Source organism: Erinaceus europaeus, chromosome 21 (assembly GCF_950295315.1).
Source record: "Erinaceus europaeus chromosome 21, mEriEur2.1, whole genome shotgun sequence".
Classification (NCBI taxonomy): Eukaryota; Metazoa; Chordata; class Mammalia; order Eulipotyphla; family Erinaceidae; genus Erinaceus; species Erinaceus europaeus.
This window is the reverse complement of record NC_080182.1, coordinates 25,539,551-25,564,055: the sequence shown is the minus strand read 5'-3', so window position 1 is coordinate 25,564,055 and position 24,505 is coordinate 25,539,551. Positions and strand designations below refer to the sequence as shown.

Genomic DNA, 24,505 nt, shown 5'->3' with positions numbered 1-24,505 from the left:
TTCCTAATCCCTGTGGGTTTGTTATATGTAACCTTATGTTAATGCATGTTCCTTTTATTCCCAATTTATTATGGTTATTTTTTTAGTTTTTTTTTTTATTTAAGAAAGGATTAATTAACAAAACCATAGGGTAGGAAGGGTACAACTCCACACAATTCCCACCACCCAATCTCCATATCCCACCCCCTCCCCTGATAGCTTTCCCACTCTATCCCTCTGGGAGCATGGACCCAGGGTTATTTTAAAAATCATAATTGGGTATAGAATCCTGTATATCATTTTTATTTAATTCTGGATCACATCATTGAATATGGTATCTTCCTGTGGGAAATAGGAAGAAGCCAGTCAGTTTTAAGAAATGTTCTCTCACGAGTCGGGCGGTAGCACAGCAGGTTAAGTGTAGGTGGCGCAAAGCACAAGGACCGGCATAAGGATCCTGATTTGAGCCCCGGCTCCCCACCTGCAGGGGAGTCGCTTCACAAGCGGTACAGGTGTGTCTATTTTTCTCTCTGTCTTCCCTCTCTGTCTTCCCCTCCTCCATTTCTCTCTGTCCTATCCAACAATGATGACATCAGTAATAACAATAATAATAACTACAACAATAAAACAACAACAAAAAGAATTGTTCTCTTGGGGGCTGGGTGGTAGCACAGCGTGTACATGGCGCGAAGTGCAAGGACCAGCATAAGGATCCCAGTTTGAGCGCCCGGCTCCCCACCTGCAGGGTGTTCTCTTCACAAGCAGTGAAGCAGGTCTTCAGGTGTCTATCTTTCTCTCCCCGTCTCTGTCTTCCCTCTCTTGATTTCTCTCTGCTCTATCCAACAACAATAGTAGCAACAAGGGCAACAAAAATGGGAAAAAATGGCCTCTAGGAGCAGTGGATTCGTAGTGTGCTCCAGCAATAACCTTGGATGCAAAAAAAAAAAAAAAAAAAAAAAAGAATTGTTCTCTCAGGGGGCACCCTGTAGTAAGTAGTACATGCTATAATCTTCAAGGATCCAGGTTCAAGCTTCTGGTCTCCAAGAAACTTCCAAGGGATGAAGCAGTGCTCCATGCACCTTTATTTCTCTCTCCCTCTCTGTCTTCCCCTTCCTCTCAAGTTTCTCTCTGTCTTTATTCAAAATAAATAAATAAAATTATAAAAAAAACATGTTCTTTCTGGCCAGGAAACCAGCTCACATGGATAGTGTGCTACCCAGGTATGAGCCTGGGTCCTACTGCATTGAAGGAAGCTTCTGTGCTGCTGGATTGGACTCCCCTCTCCCTCTCCCTCTCCCTCTCCCTCTCCCTCTCCCTCTCCCTCTCCCTCTCCCTCTCCCTCTCCCTCTCCCTCTCCCTCTCCCTCTCCCTCTCCCTCTCCCTCTCTCTTTCTCTTTCTCTCTGGATGTGTCCCTTTGCCTCTGCCTCTGCTTCTTTGTGGGAAAAAATTAGAGAAAGGAAGAAAAGAAGAAAGGAAAATGAATTGTTCTCTCTGTGCAGGGTTTGAAATAGTCTTTTATACTAGAATTCCAGCAGTGACACTAGATCATTGACTGCTTTGGGTGTCTTTTGAAGATTTTGATAGAAAAAATACTGAAAGGTCAAAGAAGTAAATTTTACTGTCAAGGTTTCAAGTTACGTCTGGATGACTTAGGAAGACCAAATCTCCTTTCAAATCTCCCATTCCAGCTGCCCCTAAACATAGCCCCGTGTACTCTATTCCTGTAAGTCAGGGAGTTTCTTCTGTGTAAATATAGCCGGACAATGAAAACCACAACAGCTTTGGATCTTCCTTGTTTCCAAATCTTATTAGTGTAATCACATTTTTCTTGGGGGTGCAGGCAGTGGTGCACCTGGCTAAGTGCACACATTACAGTGCAGAAGGACCTGTTTAAGCCCCACCTGCAGGGGGAAAGCTTCACAAGTGGTGAAGCAGGGCTGCAGGTGTCTCTCTCTGTCTTTCTCCCTCTTTCCCTCTGCCCTCTCAATTTCTCTCTGTTTCTATACTGTAGTAAATAAAGATTTAAAAAAATTACATTTTTCTTGCTTTTGCTTTCTGGGGTGCAGCTGCCCATGACCCCTCCCCAAACAACAGACTGAATTTTCATAGAAATATAGCGAAACGGACTGCAAGCCCACATTGCAGCTGTGAAAGTCTGTACTTATGTTTGAACAATTTTCTGTTTGTTACAGTTGTAGATTTATCTCCCTTGGCTGACTTTTTTTTTTTTTTTTTTTTTTTTGTATTCAGGGTTATTCCTTGGGCTTGGTGCCTGCACTGTGAATTCACAGCTCCTGGAGGCTATTTTTTCCCCTTTTGTTGCCCTTGTTGTTTATTGTTGTGGTTATTATTATTGTTATTTTTTGCTGTCGTGGTTGTTGGATAGGACAGAGAGAAATGGAGAGAGGAGGAGAAGACGGAGAGGGGGAGAGAAAGATGGACACTTGCAGACCTGCCTCACTGCTTGTGAAGCGACTCCCCTGCAGGTGGGGAACCGGGGGCTTGAACCGGGATCCTTACGCAGGTCCTTGTGCTTTGCACCATGTGTGCTTAGCCCTCTGTGCTACTGCCCGACCACCCCTTGGCTGACTTTTATAGATGGGAAAGGGGCTGAGAGACAGAAACAGAGGAAGACAAGGAAAGGCACGTTACGGCACCGAAGCTTTTCGCAGTGTAGTGGAGTTGGTCTTGAACCTGGGTTGCACATATGGCTGACCAAGTGCTTTCCCAGATGACCTATGTCATCAACCCTTACCTTTCATTGTTTATACGTGTTGTAAAACCGAAACTACCAGGCAGCGAGAGGTCAGTGCCACCCCAGATCTCACATGCTGTAGTGGTTTGATTAACTTTTAGCCTCTCTCTGGATCCTTCAGAATGCAGTGTTATTTTACAACAGAATTTCAAAAATAACTGCATGATGTTTGCCCATATGGATATTCTACAGCTGAATCAAATCTGTTATACTTAAAATAATGTTATAGAGTATTTCATTTTTCACTGTGGTGAACATTGATGAGGTCCAACCTATCTATGATGTAATTTCTTTCTTTTAATAAGCAAGGTATGGTACCCCTATCATTTAGGCTCAGTTTTAAAATACTTTCCAACTATGCCTTCCTGTTTTAATTTAATTTCTTTGCTCACTGCAGAGGGCAATTCTGTTAACCTTCTCTCTACATATTTATCAATTACACTCCTATTCCTTTGTGAACTGCCTGTTTAGGACCCTTGCACATTTGCTTTGTCAGTTATTACAGACACTTCCTTTTCCCGATTGATTATTCAAGTTAAAAATGTCTGTTGGACACACAACTGACAACAGTTTAAAGAGAAACATGTTTTCAGTAGATATGGTCAATCCATTCTTTAATTATTTTTTTTCATATTTTCCTCGGTCATCTCTGTATAAATGTGAGTCATAGAGTTGAAAAATTCTCTAATGAAAGGTGTAGGTGGAATTTGGTATTCTGACTTGTTTAGGACCCATGTGTTCTGACATTGCTGTTTCTGCTAAGGAACAAGGCACAGTAAAAAATCACCACCCCGCTATAAACTCATATGGATTTAAAATAATCCACTACTTATATCTCCTTGGATTATATCTCCTTCCTTTGCCCCAAACACTTCACTAGGACTTGAACTTGATAAAAATAACCTAAACAGTCTAAGGACAACACTCTCAATAGATCACATGATGTTATAGACACATGACATATGAATTACCTCATAGTTACTCATAATTACTTACAGTTAAGAGTCTCTCCTCTACTTGGCCATCTTGGGAGGAATATTCCTGAGGGACATCTTTTGTGAGCCCCACCTTTTCCCTGTTTCCTTGGCAACTATATTTCACTCCAGGCACTCTCCTCTCTATGGTCTTTTCTTTGTTCAGTTTCCTGGGATCCATGCCGTGGTCAGGGCTCCATGTCTCTCTGACTACCTAGCCCACACTTGAGAGAATCAGTCACAGCTAGCTTCCTGGATTGTCATTCAGATCAGTTCCATCACAAATATTCAAGCACCCACCCTATGCTAGACCACTGAACTATACAAATGATTAGAACAGGACTCATGAGCTGAACCATAGAAGGACTTCTTGGAAGACTCAAGCAGGCAATGGAGAATTCTGGGACAAGTCTCAGGGCAAATCCTCTGAGACTCATTTTATGTTTTAGAAAGGAGAATGGGGTTGGAGAGGCAGTGAGGTCATGCCATCTAGCCCCTTGTATATTGAGAGCTTCAGAACTGCATCTCTTTCTGTTTCCACCTTATGAGAGAGCAGGTACTATCCACTGAGTTTCACTTGACCAATAAGCAGCGTGACACAAAGGCCAGAGCAGATATCTGGATTTGAGGTCAGAACCAGATGGTGCCACGAGCAGCTCCTTAAGCAGAGTGATTTAGGCCAGTTGAACCCTCAGTTTCCTCATCTGAATGGCTTTAGTAGTCTGGAACAGTGCTAGCTGTTTACATTCCTCATGGGTTTACTTTGGTGCCTGAAGTAGCCTCCCCCCTCAGTGCCTAGTCACTCATTAACACAGAATCAATGGAATCATTCTGGCCACAACCCCTGAGGCCCGAAAAGAGCCGAGGAAGAGATGATCTTGGCAGACACCTAGTCTGGTCTCCCAGTGCTGAGGAGTGTTGTAAGGGTGTTCCCTTTGCAGGTGGGTGGGGCCAGCGTGAGCAGATTGCCTCTTCAGACTCTCAGCAAAACAAATGAGAGGGCCAGGCAGCAAGCCTGGCAGCCAGCCTCCTCCATCTCCTCACAGGATGGACCCCACAGCTTATGCTGAGTTGTTGAAAGAAGCTGGCAACCAGGTTTTTAGGAATGGGAACTTCTCTTTGGCCATCAGAAAGTACGATGAAGCCATCCAGATTCTCCTGCAGTTATACCAATGGGGGTAAGTGTTTGGATGTTTCTCCCTGTCCCTCTCTTTTTTAAAAAAGTAAATGAGGGCTTGCTTTGTTGCTCATGTTTTCTTTTCATCTCCTGTCACGCCACCTTGTTTGTTTTCATACTCTCCCATTTTCTACTTATCTTGTCTGCATTGGAGTTCAGAAACTGAGTAGGGATTGAGCAAGTTGAGAAACTGAAAGTGAAACATGAGACTGTTGATAAATATTACAAAACTTCCTCTTCTGTCTGGATATGGGATCAGAGTTTCTAGGATTGTCAGAATTCGCGTGTCTCTTCGTTGTCATTCATTTCATCTCCTGAACTTCCCATGCCACTTAGCCTGTGGCCACAGTGCATACCTAGTTAGAAACAAAGGCGCATCTTCTCTCCCTTGGTCCTTCAGCTTCCAGTGGACCTGCTTCCATTTTCATCTCATGACCCGCCTAAAAATTATGGAGAACCCTCCAAGAGTTTATGTTCACGTTGGTTGTAGCCATTGATATAATTCATATTAAAATTTAAAGTGTAGAAAAATTAAAATTTGTATTAAGTTATGTGTTTAATAATAGAAATAGTAAACCCAATTACATGTTAATATTAGTAGCATATCTTTATGATATTTTTACATATGTAATACTTTTACATAATTTCATGTTTTCCAAAGCAAAAAACTGATGAGAAGAGGGGTACACTTTACATGTAATGCCTGGCTCAATGGGTGACATCTGGCTTCTTACATTTGCTTTTGTGTTCAATCTGTAGTGATTTTTCAAGTCATGTAAATCTCTGGAAGACCCCCCCCCATGCACATGTAAGAATAAGCATGAAAAAGGTGCATAATGTATTGGTATTATTATATTGGTTTCCTGTTGCCACTCTAAAAATTACCACAAATTTAGTGGCTGAAAACAATACAAATTTATTTTCTGGAGGTCAGAAGTTTGAAATGAGTCTTACAGGGCTAAAATCACCTAGATCTTTGTGGAAGAGATCCATTTCCTTGCCTTTTTCAGCTGCGAGTGGCTGCCTGTATTCCTTGGCTTGTGGCCCCTTCCTCCATCTTCAAAGTGCATCATTCCAGTCTGCTTCTGTCATCACATCGCCTTCTCTTCTGCTGTAGCCGTGTCTCCCTCTGTCTCCCACTCATAAGGACCCTTGTGATTGTATCATAATCAAGAATATGCTCCTCTTCTCAAGATCCTTAAGTTAATCACATCTACAGAGTCCCTTTTACCATAAAAGGTAACATGATTTGGGGACCATTCTTCAACCTACTAAAGTTGTTTGACCCTGTGGACCACTCAAGATGGTTTTGGGGATCTCTAAAGGTACACAGATCATACAGCTGTAGTAGAGGAAGCAGAAGTTGGCATGTATGGGGTGCATGCCACCTAAATATGTACTGAGAAATGACACGGAATTAAGTTAGTAAAACATAGTTCCTCCTCTCACATTGGTGCCTACATTCAAGCTGGACTTTTAAATGGCTTGGGCTTGTAATTCTGTTATTCTGTGTGTGTGTACCCCCCCACCCCCTCAGTTTAGATGGGAACTGTGTCAGAGCTAGATCTAGAGTTTCTTATTCAGGCCAAAAATGTCCACCTTTCTTAAAGAGATTGTGTTGGATAATATATACAACTGCGTAGTGTTGTATATGTGGTCATGGACCAACCCTCGCCGCGAGTGCTTCAGTCTCAGCTCTCCCACTTACTAATGGGACCTCTGCCTGGACCCTTAGGTGTTGCCTTTCATGGGACCATCCTGACTCTGACCCTATGCCTCTCAACTGTTGCCAGCCTTCCTGTTGCTGCCAGACGACTTCGGGTTCTAGGTGCGTGTGTTACTGAGCAAGTGCTCTCAGCAGGAAAGCTGTCTCATCTGGATTCAGCTTCAGTCTGATCCTGGGGAGCACTGGAGCATGAGTTGAACTGTATGGCTAGTTTCACTTTGAGGCAAGGGAGCTGATCTTTTGAATTCTATGACTGTCCATCTTTTGCTGTAGGCTGTTCAATCCTCAGGAATTGTCTTAGGGAGTTAGAGTTATGTTTAGAGAGTTATGTTAGTCAGCTTGGGCTGCTATAACAATACCCAAGACTGGGTGGAAAAAAGAACAAAAAAAAAAGTTTTCCCTCAGTTTGGGGGGTTGGGAAGTCTGAAGTCAAAAAGTTGGTCAGTTCCGTTCCCAGTAAGGTTCCTCTTTGTAGATGACCGCCTTCTCCCTGTGTCTTCCATAGCCGAGAGGGTGGATATTCTCAGATGTGTCTTAATAAGGGCACTTAGTTTTTATCACGCTGACCCACCCTTACAGGTGCATCTAAACCCGACTACTATCCCAAAGACCCCATCTTCCAATCTCATCACACTGGGCACTAGGATTTCAGCATGTGAATTGGGGGTGAAGGGGCAACACGATTCATTGCAGAGAGCTCCTAGAGGGCTGAGGACAGCTCTAGAGAACAGGTGCTCAGAGCCCCAGGCTGCAGCTGTGGACAGCTGCACTGGCCAGAGGGTGTCGGCAGAAGGTCATGGAGTGTTCTGTCTGTGGTCCTGGCTCCCACTGACTGCCCCGCTGCCACACCATGTGCTTCTGGGGCCCCATCATCCTTTTATCTAGAAGGAAAGATGGGCAGTGAGAGAAGCTGGACATGCAAAATGTTTTGTTTTCACCAGGGTTATTACTGGAGCTCTACACTTGTATGATGGCTCCATTGTTCCCAGTTGCCATTTCCCCCTTCTTTCTTTCTGATAGAGACAGAGAACTAGAGAGGGAGAGAGGCAGAAGGAAGCCTACAACACTGCTCCAGGTGTTTGTGAAGCTTCCCTCTGCAGATGGGGACCTGGGGAACCTGGATCCTAGAGCATGGTAATGAGTGGCCCCTGATACACAGCATGTTGAGGGGAGGCAAAGAAGTTAAAGTGATTAGGAGTCGGGCGGTAGTGCAGCGGGCTAAGCACAGGTGGCGCAAAGCACAAGAACTGGCGGAAGGATCCTGGTTCAAGCCCTGGCTCTCCACCTGCAGGGGAGTCGCTTCACAGGCGGTGAAGCAGGTCTGTAGGTGTCTACCTTTTTCTCCCCCTCTGTCTTCCCCTCTCTCCATTTCTCTCTGTCCTATCCAACAATGATGACATCAATAACAACAATAATAACAATAAAAAACAACAAGGGCAACAAAAAGGAATAAGTAAATAAATTTAGAAAATTATTTAAAAAAGAAGTTAAAGTGATTAAAAAAAGAAAACCTTTCTGTTTCATATTTGTACTTTCTGGATCACCTTACTTTCCTGTGGTTTATTGCTTTTTTGTTAATTTTATTACTGTTGTTAATCATGTGTATTATTTAACATTATGTGTAATATTTTCACAATTAAAATAATAAACGAAAAGAAGCATACGCCTTGATTTCCCCCATGTATGTCTTTCTGAATTCCATTGGTACTGCACCTCTTTTGACATATTGTAGTATATTTTGTGTTTTTTCTTCTTCCTTGGACCTGGTTTTGGCATGAGCTTTGTAGCTGTATGGCCCGGGACTCAGGCAAAAGGGGGTCAGCCCCATGTTTTGGAGGATCCCTAGTTGGCTTTCCCCTGGGATTACCATTTTTACAGACAGCAGCCTGTGTGGCCAGGGCTTACCCATCATGAGTCCCTACTTCCCCTTTGGTCCACTGAGTACCCAGGCTGTGCTCAAAAATTCCCTACCCATGATCCCAGGGCATATAAAGGCCTCTTATCCAAAGCCTGTTCTCCTGAGGATTGGTTAAGATTAAGGGTGTGGACAGAGCATGGTATTATGCTTCCTGAAGTACAGAATGAGGGCTGAGGTAGAAAGGCCTTGCTCACCCTGAGCTGACACGGTTCCTGTAGTTCTAAATTTGAACCTGGCCTTCCAGCTATAACCAAGCTAGAACATTTTACTGAACAGCCTTGTTTATGGCCTTCAAAGACTAAGACTAGTACTGTCCTGCAAAACTCTGTTCAGGGTGAAACGTGTTCTATAATAGAGACTGTGGGTGGCTAGAAAGCATTTGGAATATGGCGGACATAGCCAGGGAGCTGAATTTTAACTGTTACTTAATTTAAATTCATTTAAGTTGATCTAGCTGCATGTGCCTGTTGTAATGGACCGTACGGATTTGCCACATGGTGTGGGGAATCTCTCTCTGCACGCTGGGTCTGGGCCTGCAAATATTCAGGTGGCTGTGCTGCTGTCATGGAACAGTGCTCCTCCTGCGTCTCTCACGGGGTCTCAGGATGATGGGCTGCATTGACCAAAAAGTCTCTTCCTGTGACATGCTCTGCGTCCATTCAGCTTGAACGTGTATGTGTAGTGATTGAAGGTTTAGTGGGAACTCCCACTGTCCCCATACTAAGGACCATCATCTTTGCTAGTGGTCTCTCCAAAAGTGAAAACATCTGTGGAGAGCTGAAGGAGGTAGAACCAAAGCGTTGAGAACAATTGTTACCAGGAGGTGGGGGCAATGCTTTGGGGTGTGATGAAGGACAGGTTTGTTCATGCCCTGGACTCCCTAGCAGGTGAGAAGGTCAGATGTGCTAGGCTTATTTGGGACCTTTTTTTTGACTCAGAGCCCTTCATGATGGCAGCAGCCAGCACCAGAATGGTGGCCTCCAGGATTGCTTTCTGGACTTGCAAAAAGACAGCTTTGCTGACCATTAGTATGTTTCTTCTCACAGGGTTCCCCCTAGGGACTTGGCTGTGCTTCTGTGCAACAAATCCAATGCATTTTACAGCCTTGGGAAATGGAACGAGGCATTTATGGCTGCCAAAGAGTGTCTGCAGTGGGATCCAACCTACATTAAGGTAAGGCAACAGCTCGAATTACAGGTGCTGCTTCCTTCCCCATAAAAAAGGTTAATTTTATATTTATCCAGCTTTAATCTAGCTATCCATTGAGATACCAGAGTACTGCTCAACTTTGGCATAAGGTGATACCTGGCATTGAACCTGTAACCTTTGGGTTCTCAGGCATGTAAAGTCTGTGCTCTCACTGGCGTACCTACCACCTTCCTCTTAATCTGCCCCCTCTACCTTTGTAAAAACGTAAAATATTCAGACTCACATGCAATGATACATACATTGAATATGCAGGTGAATACTGTTAATGCTGAATTAATGCTGTTTTAAACTGCTTTGTGTTTTAGGAGTCCAGGCTCACACCACCGCAGTCCTTTGGACTTCCTCCACTCTGTACTCTCAGCTCTCCTTGCCCCTCCACTATAAGTTTCGCTCTGCTGCCAGACCCTTCTTTTACTTTTGCACTGTCTGCTCCTTTGTTTTGTTTCTTTATGCTGTCAGGTTTGTCTCCCCCTTCTTAAAGCAGAAATGCTAGAAATATTTCTTGCTCAACTCACCTTGCACTTTAGACAGCCCACCCACAGGATATGTGAACAGTGTCTGAAGAGAGAATGAAAACACTGATGCGCAAGCGTTGACGTGCGCGGATAGTGAGTAGAGGAGAGCGGAGCCGGGTGTCTTGGGGCACCGAGCGCAGTGGAGGAGGTCATGGAAGAGCTCATGGCGGAGCTCATTTGTCCTGATGAACCTGCATGAAACTTAGAGTATGTTCATGTTCATGTTCTTTGTAGCTTGCGAGTTTCATTTTAGCAAAACTGAGTGCACACTTCACTTTTTTCATATTTTTCAGAAAACATTTCTCACACTAGAAGTCATTCCCTTGGGAGAGATTCACAGAAGTTTGAGAGGCTAGTAAGACTTTTAGAAGTGTTAACAGAAGCCAGTATATAACCATCTGATTTCTTTTCTTTTCCCTTCCCTTCCCTTCCCTTCCCTTCCCTTCCCTTCCCTTCCCTTCCCTTCCCTTCCCTTCCCTTCCCTTCCCTTCCCTTCCCTTCCCTTCCCTTCCCTTCCTTTCTTTCTTACCAGAGCACTGCTCAGCTCTGGCTTTTGGTGGTGCAAGGGATTGAACCTGGGACTTTGGAGCCTCAGGCATGAGAGTCTCTTTGCATAACCATTATGCTAGCTACCTGTACCCTTTTTAAAAAATTTAATTATATTTATTTTAGTTACTGAATAGAGACAACCAGAAATCGAGAGGGAAGGGAGTGATAGAGAGGGAGAGACAGACACCTGCAACACTGCTTCACCACTTGGAAAGCATTCCCCCCTGCAGGTGGGGACTGGGGACTCGAACCTGGGTCCCTGTGTATGTAACGTGCGCTCAACCAGGTGTGCCACCACCCAGACCACCCTGCCTCCCCTTTTTAGCAGAATAGAACTTTGTGCGCCCACTCTAAGGCTTTTTTTTTTTTTTTTTTTTACATTTTCTGTGCCTCAAGGCAGACAAAGTAAGTAGAATGTATCATCTCAGCCTGAGTAATCCATAGTCAAAATGGAGACAGGGTCATGGGCAAAATTAGAGACTTTACATAATTTTGGAGACATTTGGGGACACCACACATTTAAGTGTCAAATTATGTGATGGTTTATAAAGAGTCTCCAAAAGGCTGGGGGGAAGCATAGCCATTTCTTTCTTGAGCTCTATTGGGTACTGGTTTCAGCCATTTGAATGAGTTACTATTCTCTAAGCCTTTACTTCCCCAACTATAAAATAATACTGATGTCTTGGATTTATTAATTTTTATTTTATTTTTTTAACTAGAACACTGCTCAGCTCTAGTCATGATGGTGTGGTAGACACTGAACCTGGGACTTTGGAACCTCAGGCATGAGAGTTTCTTTGCATAACTATTATGCTATCTACCTCTGCCCTGGAGTTATTTTTTTCAAGGATTAAGAAGATATTAAGTAAAGCTCCTGGCAGTCACTAAATAGGAATTTGTGTTAGTTCCTTAATGGTTCACGTTCCTGGAAACAGAACACAATGGGAAGTTGTTGAGGTGGTCTGCCTGAGACTCAAATTTTATAGGAGGGCGTTGTTTATTTTACACTGTAAAGGATAAATTGGGACACATTAATTTTTTAAGAGTTTTTTTTTTTTTTAAAGAATAGGGCAGTGCCAAACCAGAAATGGCTAGGAGTGCTCTCCCTAGAAGGGAGCTGGGGAAAAGTCACCCTTTTAGAGAGAAAAATGGAAGGAAAGCAGAGAAACTACTGATTGGCTATTGATTAAAGTCTAGTTAAATTTAGTTAACTAGTCTTTGTGACTGGCTGTTCTTGGTGTTCTGAATTTCTTTCTTTCCTTTTTTTTTTTTTTAAACCTTACTAAGGTTTTGCTTTGCTTATGGATGCCTGCATAACACTAGAGTCGCTTTGGTCTAGTGGTTTTCTGGCTAATGAATCAATCAAACAATTTCTCCATTTTGGTCCATGCTCTTCCACATGAGAAATTGACCAAAATTTGTTATTATCATCACTTTCAGTCATCCTCAGCATTAAACTGCTTTTGTCTCATTGTGAAACTCATAGGCTGTGATGTCGGATCCCTGGACGAGTTGCTTTTGCTGCTCATCTCATTCCTCATCTTGTTTCTGCTTCTCCAGCCACCATGAAACCATCCAGTGTGCTGTCAATGGCTGCAAACATGCATGTTAGACCTTTGAGAGAATATAGCACGCCAAGGAGACCACGGTGATAACTTTTAGGTGGACAATATCAAAAGGCTGAAGTATGTTCCTTCACCAGGGTCCCTATGTACCAAACCAGTTGGTACAAAAAAACAACAGTACATGAAAGGAATCAACCTGTTTCTAGCCTCTTGGATTAGTAATTTCTCATATATGCTACAGTATCAGAAGTGCTGGTCAGGTACAGCAAGAGGTATTTGCTGTGGCACAGGCTCCTCCTTCCTTAGGCAGTAAGTGACGTAAAGTAATTCTATCATCTAAGTCCACCATGGCCAAGAAGTTTAGATTTTGGTTGTGCAGCACTAGGATGCCATGGTACTAGGACCAACTCAGTTTAATGGTCTCCTTGTTCATTTTAATAACATTCAATTTCTTCTACTGGAGGACGGATACTGTAGACATTGGCTAGTTTTGAAAATAAGAAGACGTTCCTGAGGAATTCCCTTCCCCAAGGATATTATAGACAGTTCTCGATCCTCTCACTGGGGTAAGTTAGGGAGTCATTGAGCTCAAGGCTGTGGCTATGGCTCAAGAGAGTGAGAGAGTCTGATGTGCTTCTCCCTCATTTTTGTTTTTGAGGTCACACCTGTGACAGTCCCTCATGGCACAATGACCGGGGCCACTCCCACTCTCACCCAGAGCTTCTTCATGACTCTTTCCATCTCCACTCATTCCCAGTCATTCCCCCTGCCTTTCTCGTATTGTGCTCCATTGGTCTGGTCCAGTGCCTCGGGCCCTGCAAATTAGGCTGACAGATTAACAAGAGAGAAGTGTATACATTTCATTTGAATTCTCTACTTACTGATGATGGACCTTCCTGGAAAAGAAGTAAAGATCCTCAAAGAAGCAGATTGGTCTGAGAGCAATATCCCACTTTTTCTTCCTTCTTTTTTTTCTTTAAGTAATGAAAGTCTAAATGAACCCAGAATATCATTTCACTACTCAGAATGTTCTATGCATTTTTCACGCAATACCTGGGATTAAACCTGGGGCATCCATTTATACAAGGCATATATTTTGTCACTGACTCACTTCCTGTGTACCATATTTAACGAAGTGCAATAAATTGCAGATCAGTGACAAGAGAAAAAAAAAGGCTTTTAGATTTTAGAGGCAAAAAACTGTGGAAAGGTGAATAAAAGGGGGAAACTAATGGAAGATAAAGACCATTTTCACTAGACTTATTTGTGCTGGACCATATAGTGCCAATTTACTGTTTTTTTTTTTTTTTTTCCCCACGACCATAAAGTTTTTAAGAGAAGGGACTTCTAGTAGTCCTAATTCTCATTGTCTGATTTTAGTCAGATAAGGAAATTTTGGGAAAGCTTCTCTCTGCATCTGTTGAATCTCAGATGTCTTCAACTCAAAAGAAAATACAAAAGTATGCATTTGTATGATATATTCTGATCCCCTTCACTTCCCTCCAAAGTAAAAGGCCACCCACATTTTAAATCTGAGGAAAATAACAAAATGGAAAAATCTTATCATTTTGTCTTGCTAGAGGAAAAGAGAATTATTTTCCCTCTTTCTGATTGTTATTTGTTAGATTTTTAATTTTTTTATTTGTTATTGGATAGAGACAGAGAGAAATTGAGAGAGAAGGGGGAGATAGAGAGGAAGAGAGAGAGACACCTGCAGACCTGCTTCACCACCTGTGAAGCAACTCCCCTGCAGGTGGGGAACCAGAGGCTTGAACTGGGATCCTAACGGGTCCTTGCGCTTTGTGCCATGTGCGCTTAACCTGCTGGGCTACTGCCTGACTCCCTTGTTAGATTTTTTAATGGAAGCTAAGCTAAAATAAATGAATAAATAACCAGAGATTTGGTGTTAAGTAGAAATTTTAAGTCACTGCTTTTTCATGAACATGCTTGGCAAACACCTTCAGTTATCCGTGAAGAACAGTGCTTTGGAAGGTCCTGGTACTGATTCATTTAGATAATCCAAGTGGGTGGGGGAGGCAGTAAACATCACTGCGTTCCTACTGCGGAGTCTTACAGGTTGTATACAGGCAAATTGGGTGCTCCCTTTACCCACTGTAATTTTCTATTTCTGTAGAAACCCCCAAAACTTTCTGCCTCTGGATTATAGTTCCTAGAATACAAAGTTCAGTAAATCTCAATACTTGCCGTTACATATTCTCCTCTTTCATACCTGGTAGAAACTGTATTTTGACAGAGAGCAACAGGGAGCAACTTTTGTGTTTACACAACAATTTTTTTTTATTTCTCTCTTGTCCAGGCCATGATTCTAGGCATAAATAAACCACACGTATAATAGGAACCAAGCCCATTTCCTTTCTCCTGTGTCATATTTCAGGTACTGAATAAGCCAGAGATTTGAAAATGACAGGAAAAGTATGGCATAGAGTATAACATGGAAATCCTGCGCCCAGTGTGTGTTTACATAGAAGTGAGACTTCCGAGGCCACTTGCCCATGTCATCAGTCTTGCCTTGCCTTTCAGCAGCAGGTTGAAAGAGATGGGTGTGTTACAGCTTGCTTTTCTTCTGTTCCAGGGATACTATCGAGCTGGTTATTCTTTGCTGCGGTTGCTCCAGCCTTATGAAGCCGCTCGCATGTTTTTTGAGGGTCTGCGTCTTTTACAGGGCAGCAGTGACCAGACTCAGGTTGCTGATCTCCTCGTGGGAATCTTCACCACTATGGGCAGTAAGTCTGAACTGGAAACGTTTTCTGTTCTGTCTCTGCCTCTGCCTTCCTTCCTGTCTTCTTTCCTCCCCTTCCTCCCTTCTCCCTTCCTCCTTTCCTCCTTTCTTCCATTTCTTTTTCTCTCTCCCTTTCTCCCTGCCTCCCTCCCTCCGTCCCTCCCTTCCGTCCTTCCATCCTTCCTTCATTTGTTCTTATTCTCGTTCTTGTTATTTTCTTTGAACAACTCTGGGGAACTGAGGTTCCTAAGGAAGTCATTCCAGGGTGTTTCTGTGTGATTGATTTATATAGTTTGAATGAAATCGATTTTCCCATTGGAAAGCTTCCCATTTGTTGATATCCCTTTGTGAAAAACAATGACGTTTTTGTTTTTCCTCGAATCATACCACTTAAAGTTTTTCAGATTTTATTTCGAAGATTTATTTTGTGAGATAGAAAGGAAGATTCGAATGAGACAGATAGAGAAAGGAGAGGAGGGATTGGGGTGCCAGGGTTGGGGGATGGAGAGAGAATACAGAATACTCCAGTACATCTGGCGCTAAGGATGAATTCAGTGCCTTGGGCATGTGAGTCCTGAGCTCTGCCGGCTTGGACTATTTCCCTGGCCACCCAGATTTACTTCAGACTTCTAAAATTTTTTGTGTTACTATTGATAGAGATTCCCTTATTCCTACCACTTGTTTTATGTACTCTTCCCCCCCATGGTTTGCATATATTTCTCAAATCTGTCAAAAGCATTTTTTAATTTCTTTTTAAATTTAATTAATGAGTGAGGGCCCCAGTCTGGCATATGTGTTGTTGAATATTGAACCCAGGACCTCATACTGGCAAACCCTGTACTCTGTCACTGAACCACTCCCTTGCTAGAGTTAGAGAGATAGCTTTTTGGGTAGGGGACATACCTTGCTATGTGTGTGCCTCAGATTTAGGTGCCAACACCACGTGGAAGTGTTAGGCCACGGGGAAGGTCTGGTGCTGTGGTGTCTCTCCTCTGTCACTGAGCGAAAACGTGCCTGGGAGTGATGACATTGTGTGTGTGCAAGGCAGAGAGAGACAGAGAGAGGCCAAAGTGCTGTTCTTTTGGTACATATAGTGCAGGGGATCCAGCCCAGCGCCTCAGGCATGCAAGTTCTCCATTACCTCCACGACCAAGGAAATATTCTTGGTGACTCCTGGGGGACCTTTTAAGTGACCAACTTAACTTTATCACTGAGATGACTGCCAGTGACATGAGTTAGGCAAAACTAGAAACCCTTGGGGCCAGGTGGTGGTGCATCTGGCTAGGTACACACTACAGTGTGCAAGGACCTACTCAAGCCCCTGGTCCCTACCTATAGGGAGAAAGCTTCACAAGTGGTGAAGTAGAGCTGCAGGTGTCTCTCTGTCTCTCTCCATCTCAGCCTCCCCTTTCAGTTTCTCTCTGTTTCTGTCCAATAATAAATAAAATAGTAGAGCAAAAAAAAAAAACAGCGAGAGAGAGAAACCCTTCAAGCACAGTGTAGTATAATGGCTGTGAAAGAGGAGCTTTCTCTGGCTCTCTTAACCTAGCCTGAAGTTCCAAGAACCAGAACACTGTTTTCAGCTGCTGTGTTTGTTTAGTTATAAGATCACACTGACTGAAGATGCACGTTCAAGTATGGTCTGCTGTGGAGAGAAACAACCTCGCTTGGAAGATGCGCCCCAGTTCTAGAGATGTTAAAATGTGAAAAATAACACGTCAGAATTGCTGAAAAACTATCTTTGGCTTTCGGCAGTTGAAACATGACTACTGACAGTAGATTCAGTTGTCTCGCCCAGTAGTTGTGGAAAAGGCACGTCTGTGGTCTATGGGTGGAATCCTCCAGATTTTGACAACTTTGGTATGGGGGAGGTGAGAGCAGCAACGGGTGATGGAGAGGGGCTGAGCCAACACAGCCGTCGTGCTCTCTTGGCAGAGAAGGCCCAGAAGGTTCTAGACAGGGCTGATGGCTCACAGCTTTCCCGTTGGCCTCTTGCTGGTAGTAACTAAAGCCTACTCCCCTCTCCTTCAAACCTCATGGCTTGATCCATTCCTTACACTTTCTCATTGTCTCTTTGCATCTTAATTTTTTTTAAAAGACATGTTTTTATTTATGAAAACAGTACCTCAGACCTTTTATGGTGCTGGGGATGGGACCTGGGACCTCATGTGAGGTCTGTGTTCTGTGTTCCTCTGGTAAGCCACTTTCCCAGCTGTTCTCTGTCTTTTAGAAATCATTGCTCAATCTGATGCCAGGTTGTAGTTACAAGAATTTCATATTCCACCTCTTCTCCTGCTTCCTTTTCTTTCTTTCTTTTTTAAAAAATAAACAATTATTATTATTATTTATTTATAAAATGGAAACATTGACAAGACCGTAGGACAGTTCTACCAAGTGAGCACAAAACAAGACACCTGCTTTCTGATAGTGGCCTCTCTGAGATGCCTACAATTTCCATTCTGTCTCCATCCCTGCAGTGCTCTTCCCTTACGAAGACTTCTTAGGGCAGAACACCTATATTTTTCTGCCAAAGCACTCCCCTGTTTGGAGAGTAGATGTATGCTTATGGCCACTTTGTAAATTTTGAAAAATGTACTTATGGAAATTTGGTGTCCGTGGAGATTATACGTTTGATATTTACTTACTTTGGGGAATTGGTAGCTCTGGGAAAGGTACCCTCTTGCTCTGGCACCTTGCTTGTCCCCTTAAATGTTCTTGTTTATGAAATTGAGAAATGTGGTTTGAAGATCAGCTGGTTAGAAAAATGTATTTTAACTAAAATAGTTGGTAGTTCTTCATTCTAGTTTTGGGTTTTTGTTCTGAATTCACTGCATGATATGTCATGAAACCTAACCTCATTTGCCATACTTTCTCCTTTGTTGTGTGAAAATAATGTTTGTCACATCTTTCTTACAGGAAGTGAGCTTTGACATTTCCCTTAAGCTTCCATTTCCTCCTCTGTAAATGAAGACAATAGGTGCCGTCTCCTCGGTTTGTTTGGGGGTATTAATAGAAACATCTAGATTTGACAAATAGAAAAACTGAGTGAGTGTTAGCTCACAGTATGTTTCCTAACTACTCTTTAAAAATTTTTTTATTAATGTCTTTTTGTGTATTTATTGGATAGAAACAGCCAGAAGTCGAGAGAGAAGGAAGTGATAGAGAGGGAGAAAGACACCTGCTTCACCACTCACAAAGCTTTTCCCCTGCAGGTGGGGACTGGGGGCTTGACCCTGGGTCCTAGCACTTTGTAATGTGTGCTCAACCAGGTGCGCCACCACCCAGCTCCCCTGACTGCTCGTTGACTTAGTGTTAGTTGCCTTTTTGAATGAGTTTAAATAGGATTTTGTACTTTAAAAATGCTTTACTTTCTGATGCCTTTTTTCCCTTACTGATATCTTTAATTTCCCATTTATCCATGTATGGATTTAACTGGGATTTTTTTTTTTTGCCACATTATAAAATTTTCCCCAAGTTAAATTTTATTAACTATGATAATTTTTTCTAGGTGATCCTGTTGTTTTGCAAAGTTTCTTGCCCTGCTTTGATCATATTTTCACTACTGGATTCTCAACAGAAGTATGGCAGTCTATCATAGAAAAACTGGCAAAGAAAGGATTGTGGCATGTAAGTGAAATGAAATGAATTTTTGGTGGTGGAAGTACATCCTTGATTAGATTTTTCCTACTGGCACCGATGACTATCCTTTATTAGTCATCTTTTAAACATGTTTCTTAATTAATCTTAAATAAGTGAAAATCAAAGGCTTGAGAAGCATCCAGCTAAAGAAAACTAAGGAATTCATTTCAAGTTGCAGGTCTAACATCCTAACAGTAGTGGAAACTAGTTTTTTGGTTGTTTTTTGCCCCTGGGGTTATTGCTGGAACTACAAATCCACTGCTCCTGGAGGCTATTTTTTCCATTGTTGGGTAGGACAGAGAGAAATTGAGAGAGATGGGGAAGGTTGAGAGGGGGAGAGAAAGACACCTGCAGACCTGTGTCACTGCTTGCAAAGCACCTCTCTGTAGGTGGGGAGTCTGGGGCTTGGAATGAAATCCTTGCATGGATTCTTGCACTTTGTGTTATGTATACTTAACGTGGTGTGCTACTGCCTGCCCCCCTAGGTAATTTTTAAATATTGGCGACATAGGCATCTTGCATTAAAAAAGAAACCAGGCCAGCAATAAGTACAGTCAGAACTCTGTTCATGTCCTTTGGATTAAACTATGGAGAGAGAGGTCTATTTAAATTGAGAAGCTAAGAGTGTTATCCAACTGTAAGGAACTATTGAATACAGCAAGTTGTGGTGGTCTCCTGTTCCATGGTAGGCACGTTCACTGAGGGAATCTGATTGTGAGGCTGGGTGCCCAGTCATGACCATACCAGAGTCTGGAACTCAGGCCTGTCACCGTAACCTCGTGTCTTGATGTGCTGTAGGTGACCTAGGAAATACTATTTATCCTCTGTGGGATTTTGTATTTGCCAATATCTGTAGTGCAAATACTCTCATCATGGTTGCTGTGGAGCTATTAATATGAGTAGAGGACTTGTAATTGGGAATAAATAATTCAGAGTCAGGTCTCTTTAGCTAGTAGGAACCTATTCTAGCACCACTTGCTAGGGTCTTCTGGACTAAATACTAGGAGCTTGTTAAACACTAATGTGCTAGACAGTTTGTCAAGAGGGGATATATCTTTTCTCTTTTGGATGTTCTGAGGCTTTGTGCCTATGAAATTCTATTACCCCCAGCAAACTATTTTCCTTTCTAAGATTTAAGGTGGAGGGAGAGAAAGGAGAAACTTCCCAGCACTTTCTATTCATGGTGCAGGGGACTCAAACTAGGATTCTGAACATAGTGAAGTATATACTTTACTGGATAAACTGTCTCCTGGGCCCTGGGATGGGATATTTCCAAAGGATCTGATTTTTCTGCTTGATAAGCCATAAGAACTTGACAGGGAATTACTGATTTACCCCGCTTCCACTATTCTGGACTGTGCAGTTCAACTGGGTATTGACTCTTCTTGTCTTAGCAGACTTTGAGAAAATCTGGACAGAGTTTAAATTTTTGTAAGCATGAAAGAGAGACAGAGACTGACTTTGTTTTTATTTATTTATGTATTTATTTAATTAAAAAATTTTTATTTAAGAAAGGAGACATTAACAAAACCATAGGGTAGGAGGGGTACAACTCCACACAATTCCCACCACCCAATCTCCATATCCCATCCCCTCCCCAATAGCTTTCCCATTCTCTATCCCTCTGGGAGCATGGACCCAGGGTCATTGTGGGTTGCAGAAGGTGGAAGGTCTGGCTTCTGTAATTGCTTCCCCACTGAACATGGACGTTGGGGTCGGTCCATACTCCCAGTCTGCCTCTCTCTCCCTAGTAGGGTGGGTCTCTGGGGAAGCAGAGCTCCAGGACACATTGGTGGAGTCTTCAGTCCAGGGAAGCCTGGCTGGCATCCTGATAGCATCTGGAAGCTGGTGACTGAAAAGAGAGTTAACATACAAAGCCAAACAAATTGTAGAGCAATCATGGTCCTGACTCAGGCTACAAAGCTTGGCAGATGACTAAAATGTGAGAGGGCTAGAGGGTGTTTAATTTTTGGTTGCTTTTAAAAAACTTAAGATGACTTACTTTAATAATCTACATGGAGACATTATTATTCCAACCTTTCCTTTTTCTCCCTTCTCATTAGTCATTTCTACTTCTGATAACAAAAAAAGATCGACTGCCAAGAAATATTCATGTCCCAGAGTTATCTCTGAAAAGTCTTTTTGAGGTAAGGTAGCGTCTTGAAACGTACATACAAGTCAGACTTCTCAGGTTTGTATTGGGGATCCTCTGCTTCCCAGTGTGCTCACCACAGGTTTGTTATTTATCATTTTCTTAAGCTGGGGTCACTGCTTATCCCAGTTTTGCTAAGTCTAAAATTGAAGGGTGAAGGAGTTTAATGTTCATGTTGATGTGGAGACTTCTATAATTCTTCCTATGTGTTCATGCTTGTGTGCTTTATTGATTCCCCCCCCAGAAATATGTCTTCATTGGACTTTATGAGAAAATGGAGCAGGTGCCCAAGTTAGTCCAGTGGCTTCTCTCCATTGGTGCAAGTGTTGAGTCCATAGGCTCACACCCTCTTCATGCCCTCATGAGGCTCTGCATCCAAGCAAGTGAGTGTCCCCCCGGCCCCACTATACACCCTCCAAGCAGTCCTTCCAGCTCTGAGCTATGGGGATCTGCTTAAATGAAAAGGAACCAGAATGTGACTACATGAATGTGGAATATACAGATTACTTGGTAGCAGGGAAACCATCACTTTGTATTGCTTCTGTGGCCTACCACTGAAAGAATTCTGATATTGGACAGACCCTGGCAGTAGAGTGAAGCCTGGGGGCCCAACGAAGAGATCTGGGAGGGGCAGCCTTTACTGAGCAGAGCTACCAGGTAGCTTTGGAGTTTCCACCCATTGGCAAAAGTAGTAGTGGTCATTCCCCCAATTCAAGTTCTTTTACTTTTTCTCACTAGCCCAAAGGACAACTTCTGTGAGCAAGAGGAGGGAAGGTGGATTAGAGAATAAACCTGAGGAAGGTGTTGACTATTGCTAGTAATAGTATACTTGTGATTCTTTTAAAGTACTCCATTTTTTCTTTTTTAAAAAATATATTATTGGATAGAGACAGAAATTGAGAGAGGAGGGTGAGCTAAAGAGGGAGAGAGACAGAGAGACACCTGTAGCCTTGCTTCACCACTCGTGAAGCCTTCCCCCTGCAGGTGGGGACCAGGGGTTTGAACCTGAGTCCTTGAGCACTGTCATGTGTGTGCTTACTCAGGTGCACCACTGCCTGGCCCTTAAAGCACTCCAGTTTCCATTAAATTGTTTTTCTTTAGTTTTTGTCACCTGACTGTAAGATTTAAAATTTAAAATATTTTAATTATTATCAACACACACACACACACACACACACACACACACACACACACACACACACACACCCCTTTTCTCTCTCTCTTTAGATAGAAACTCATTTTTCAGTTCCAAGCATATGTGATTTCACCATTGGTCAGTTAGCCATACTTTTTTTTTTTTTAGTTGCTACCAGGGTTATTGCTGGGGCTTTGTGCCTGCACTGCAGATCCACTGCTCCTGGTGGTCATTTTTTTCCTCTCTCTATTTTTTAATTGAATAGGACAGAGAGAAATAGAGATGGGAGGGGAAGATAGAGAAGGAGAGAGGAAGATATATGCAGACTTGCTTCACTGCTGGTGAAGCATCCCCCCCCCCCCCCCCGCAGGTGGAGAGATAGGGCTTGGTAATAAGTGCACTGAACCAGGAGTGTCACTGCCCAGACCTGTCATACCATTAAAAACGCAGATGGGACCAAGAGAACATCTAGTCAGTCTTCCACTTCGAGGGTATATCATCTCCTCATGACTGAAGGGGACTGGAGGTGGCCAGGCGCTTGACAACCTAGGTTGCCATCTTTGTTGTAGCCATGTTTGTCCTATTGTTATCCTTTCCATTTACTAGGGAACCCATAAGAGTTTTTATGAGATTTGTAGATAAAATGTTCACTTGCAAAGTTTGACTGAGACCAGTTCAAACCAATCCACCCAGTTTCAAATTTGGAATCTGGAACTCAGAGCAATCATGGTTATGATTGTCATAGTTCTTTATTGTGTCTACTTACTTATCATTGGATAGAGACAGAAAAATTGAGAGGAGATGGGGAGATAGAGAGGGAGAAAGACAGACAATTGCAACTCTTCTTTGCTACTCCTGAAGTTTGCTTTCTGCAGGTGGGGACCAGAGACTTGAACCCAGGTCCTTGAGCACTCTAGTGTGTGTGCTTAGCCAGGTACACCACTGCCTGCCCCCCCCCCCATTGTGTCTTTTTTTAAAATGTATTTTATTTGGAGAATCTGGGAGAAGGAAAACTCCCCCCGCCCAGGGTTATCACTGGGGCTTCATGCCTGCACTATGAATCCACTGCTCCTGGAGGCTATTTTTTCCCATTTTTGTTGCCTTTGTTGTTATTGCCGGATAGGAAAGAGAAAACAAGAGAGGAAGGGAAGACAGAGAGGGGGAGAGAAAGATAGACGCCTGCAGACCTGCTTCAATGTCTGTGAAGTGACCGCCCCACCCCTACCCCCTGCATGTGGGTAGCCAGGAACTCGAACCGGGAGGGATCCTTTCTCCAGTCCTTGGACTTTGTGCCATGTGCACTTACCCCACTGCACTACTGCCTGGCCCCCTGTTATTTAAATCTTTAAGTTAGCTCCTGTGAGTATAGGCAGGTGTTGACAAAGTTCAGAAATGTCTATCTGCCTGATGCTATAGAGGTATCAAAACTCTGCACTTTTTTTTTTTTTTCTAATATGCCACAATATGAGAATGGGAGTTTTCTTTTTTTCTTTTTCTTATTTTTTTTTTTTTTGCTTCCAAGATTATTGTTGATGAATCCACTGCTCCTGGATGGCATTTCTCCCCCATTTTTGTTGCCCTTGTTGTTGTCATTGTTATTGTTGCCACTGATGTTGTTGGATAGGACAGAGAGAAATCAAGAGAGGAGGGGAGACAGAGGAAGAGAGAAAGATAGACACCTGCAGACCTGCTTCACTGCTTGCGAAGTGAACCCCTGCAGGTGGGGAGCCGGGGGCTCCAACTGGGATACTTGCGCCAATCCTTGCACTTTGTGCCTTGTGCACTTAACCCGCTGCGCTACTGCCCAGCCTCAGGGAGTTTTATTTCTATGAAATACTTCACCTTTTCCTGCCTCATGGTTGACTTATTTATTTTATTTTTTCCCAAGCCATTTTTTAAATCTGTGATTAAAAGTGGTTTATAAAATTATGGAGTATAGTTCCTCATCATACCCATCATGTAAGGTCATGACTGTTTTTAAAAAGACTTCTGGAGTTGGAAGTTTGACACCAAGTTCTCTTGGCTCTCACCATGAATATTTTCTTATTCTCCCACCAGAGGAGACTGAGCAATAGTCTTGCACTGGAAACTGTAGTTCCTCAGTTCTTTAGTTTTTCATTTCAGTGTTGATAAGGTTAAATTTTTGCACTTGTCACCGATAAGATTCTCAGAGGAAAACTTGGTGACAAATGGTGTCTAGAGTGCGTGATTTTTAAAAACTATTTATTTGTTTATTCCCTTTTGTTGCCCTTGTTTTATTGTTGTGGTTATTATTGTTGTTGATGTCATCATTGTTGGATAGGACAGAGAGAAATGGAGAAAGGAGGGGAAGACAAAGAGGGGGAGAGAAAGATAGACACCTGCAGACCTGCTTCACTGCCTGTGAAGCGACTCCCCTGCAGGTGGGGAGTTGGAGGCTTGAACCAGGATCCTTAAACTGGTTTTTGCGCTTAACCCGTTGCGCTACCACC

The 24,505-nt window shown here is 42.9% G+C and overlaps 1 protein-coding gene across 5 annotated transcripts in view; it reads left to right on the top strand.

Annotated features, from left to right (window-relative positions):
• Positions 1–24,505, top strand: part of TRANK1 (tetratricopeptide repeat and ankyrin repeat containing 1) — a 104,878-nt gene that overhangs the window by 21,685 nt on the left and 58,688 nt on the right. Inside the window, exons 2-8 of one of the 5 annotated variants that reach the window (XM_060180568.1) lie at positions 4,756–4,887; positions 6,622–6,714; positions 9,577–9,703; positions 15,052–15,112; positions 18,617–18,735; positions 20,811–20,894; positions 21,144–21,282. In XM_060180568.1, coding sequence (XP_060036551.1) covers positions 4,756–4,887; positions 6,622–6,714; positions 9,577–9,703; positions 15,052–15,112; positions 18,617–18,735; positions 20,811–20,894; positions 21,144–21,282 — 755 coding nt within the window. Of the gene's footprint in view, positions 1–4,755; positions 4,888–6,001; positions 6,126–6,621; positions 6,715–9,576; positions 9,704–14,961; positions 15,113–18,616; positions 18,736–20,810; positions 20,895–21,143; positions 21,283–24,505 lie in introns of those variants that run through there. The other 4 variants (XM_060180567.1, XM_060180571.1, XM_060180569.1 and 1 more) reach the window with 4 other exon arrangements.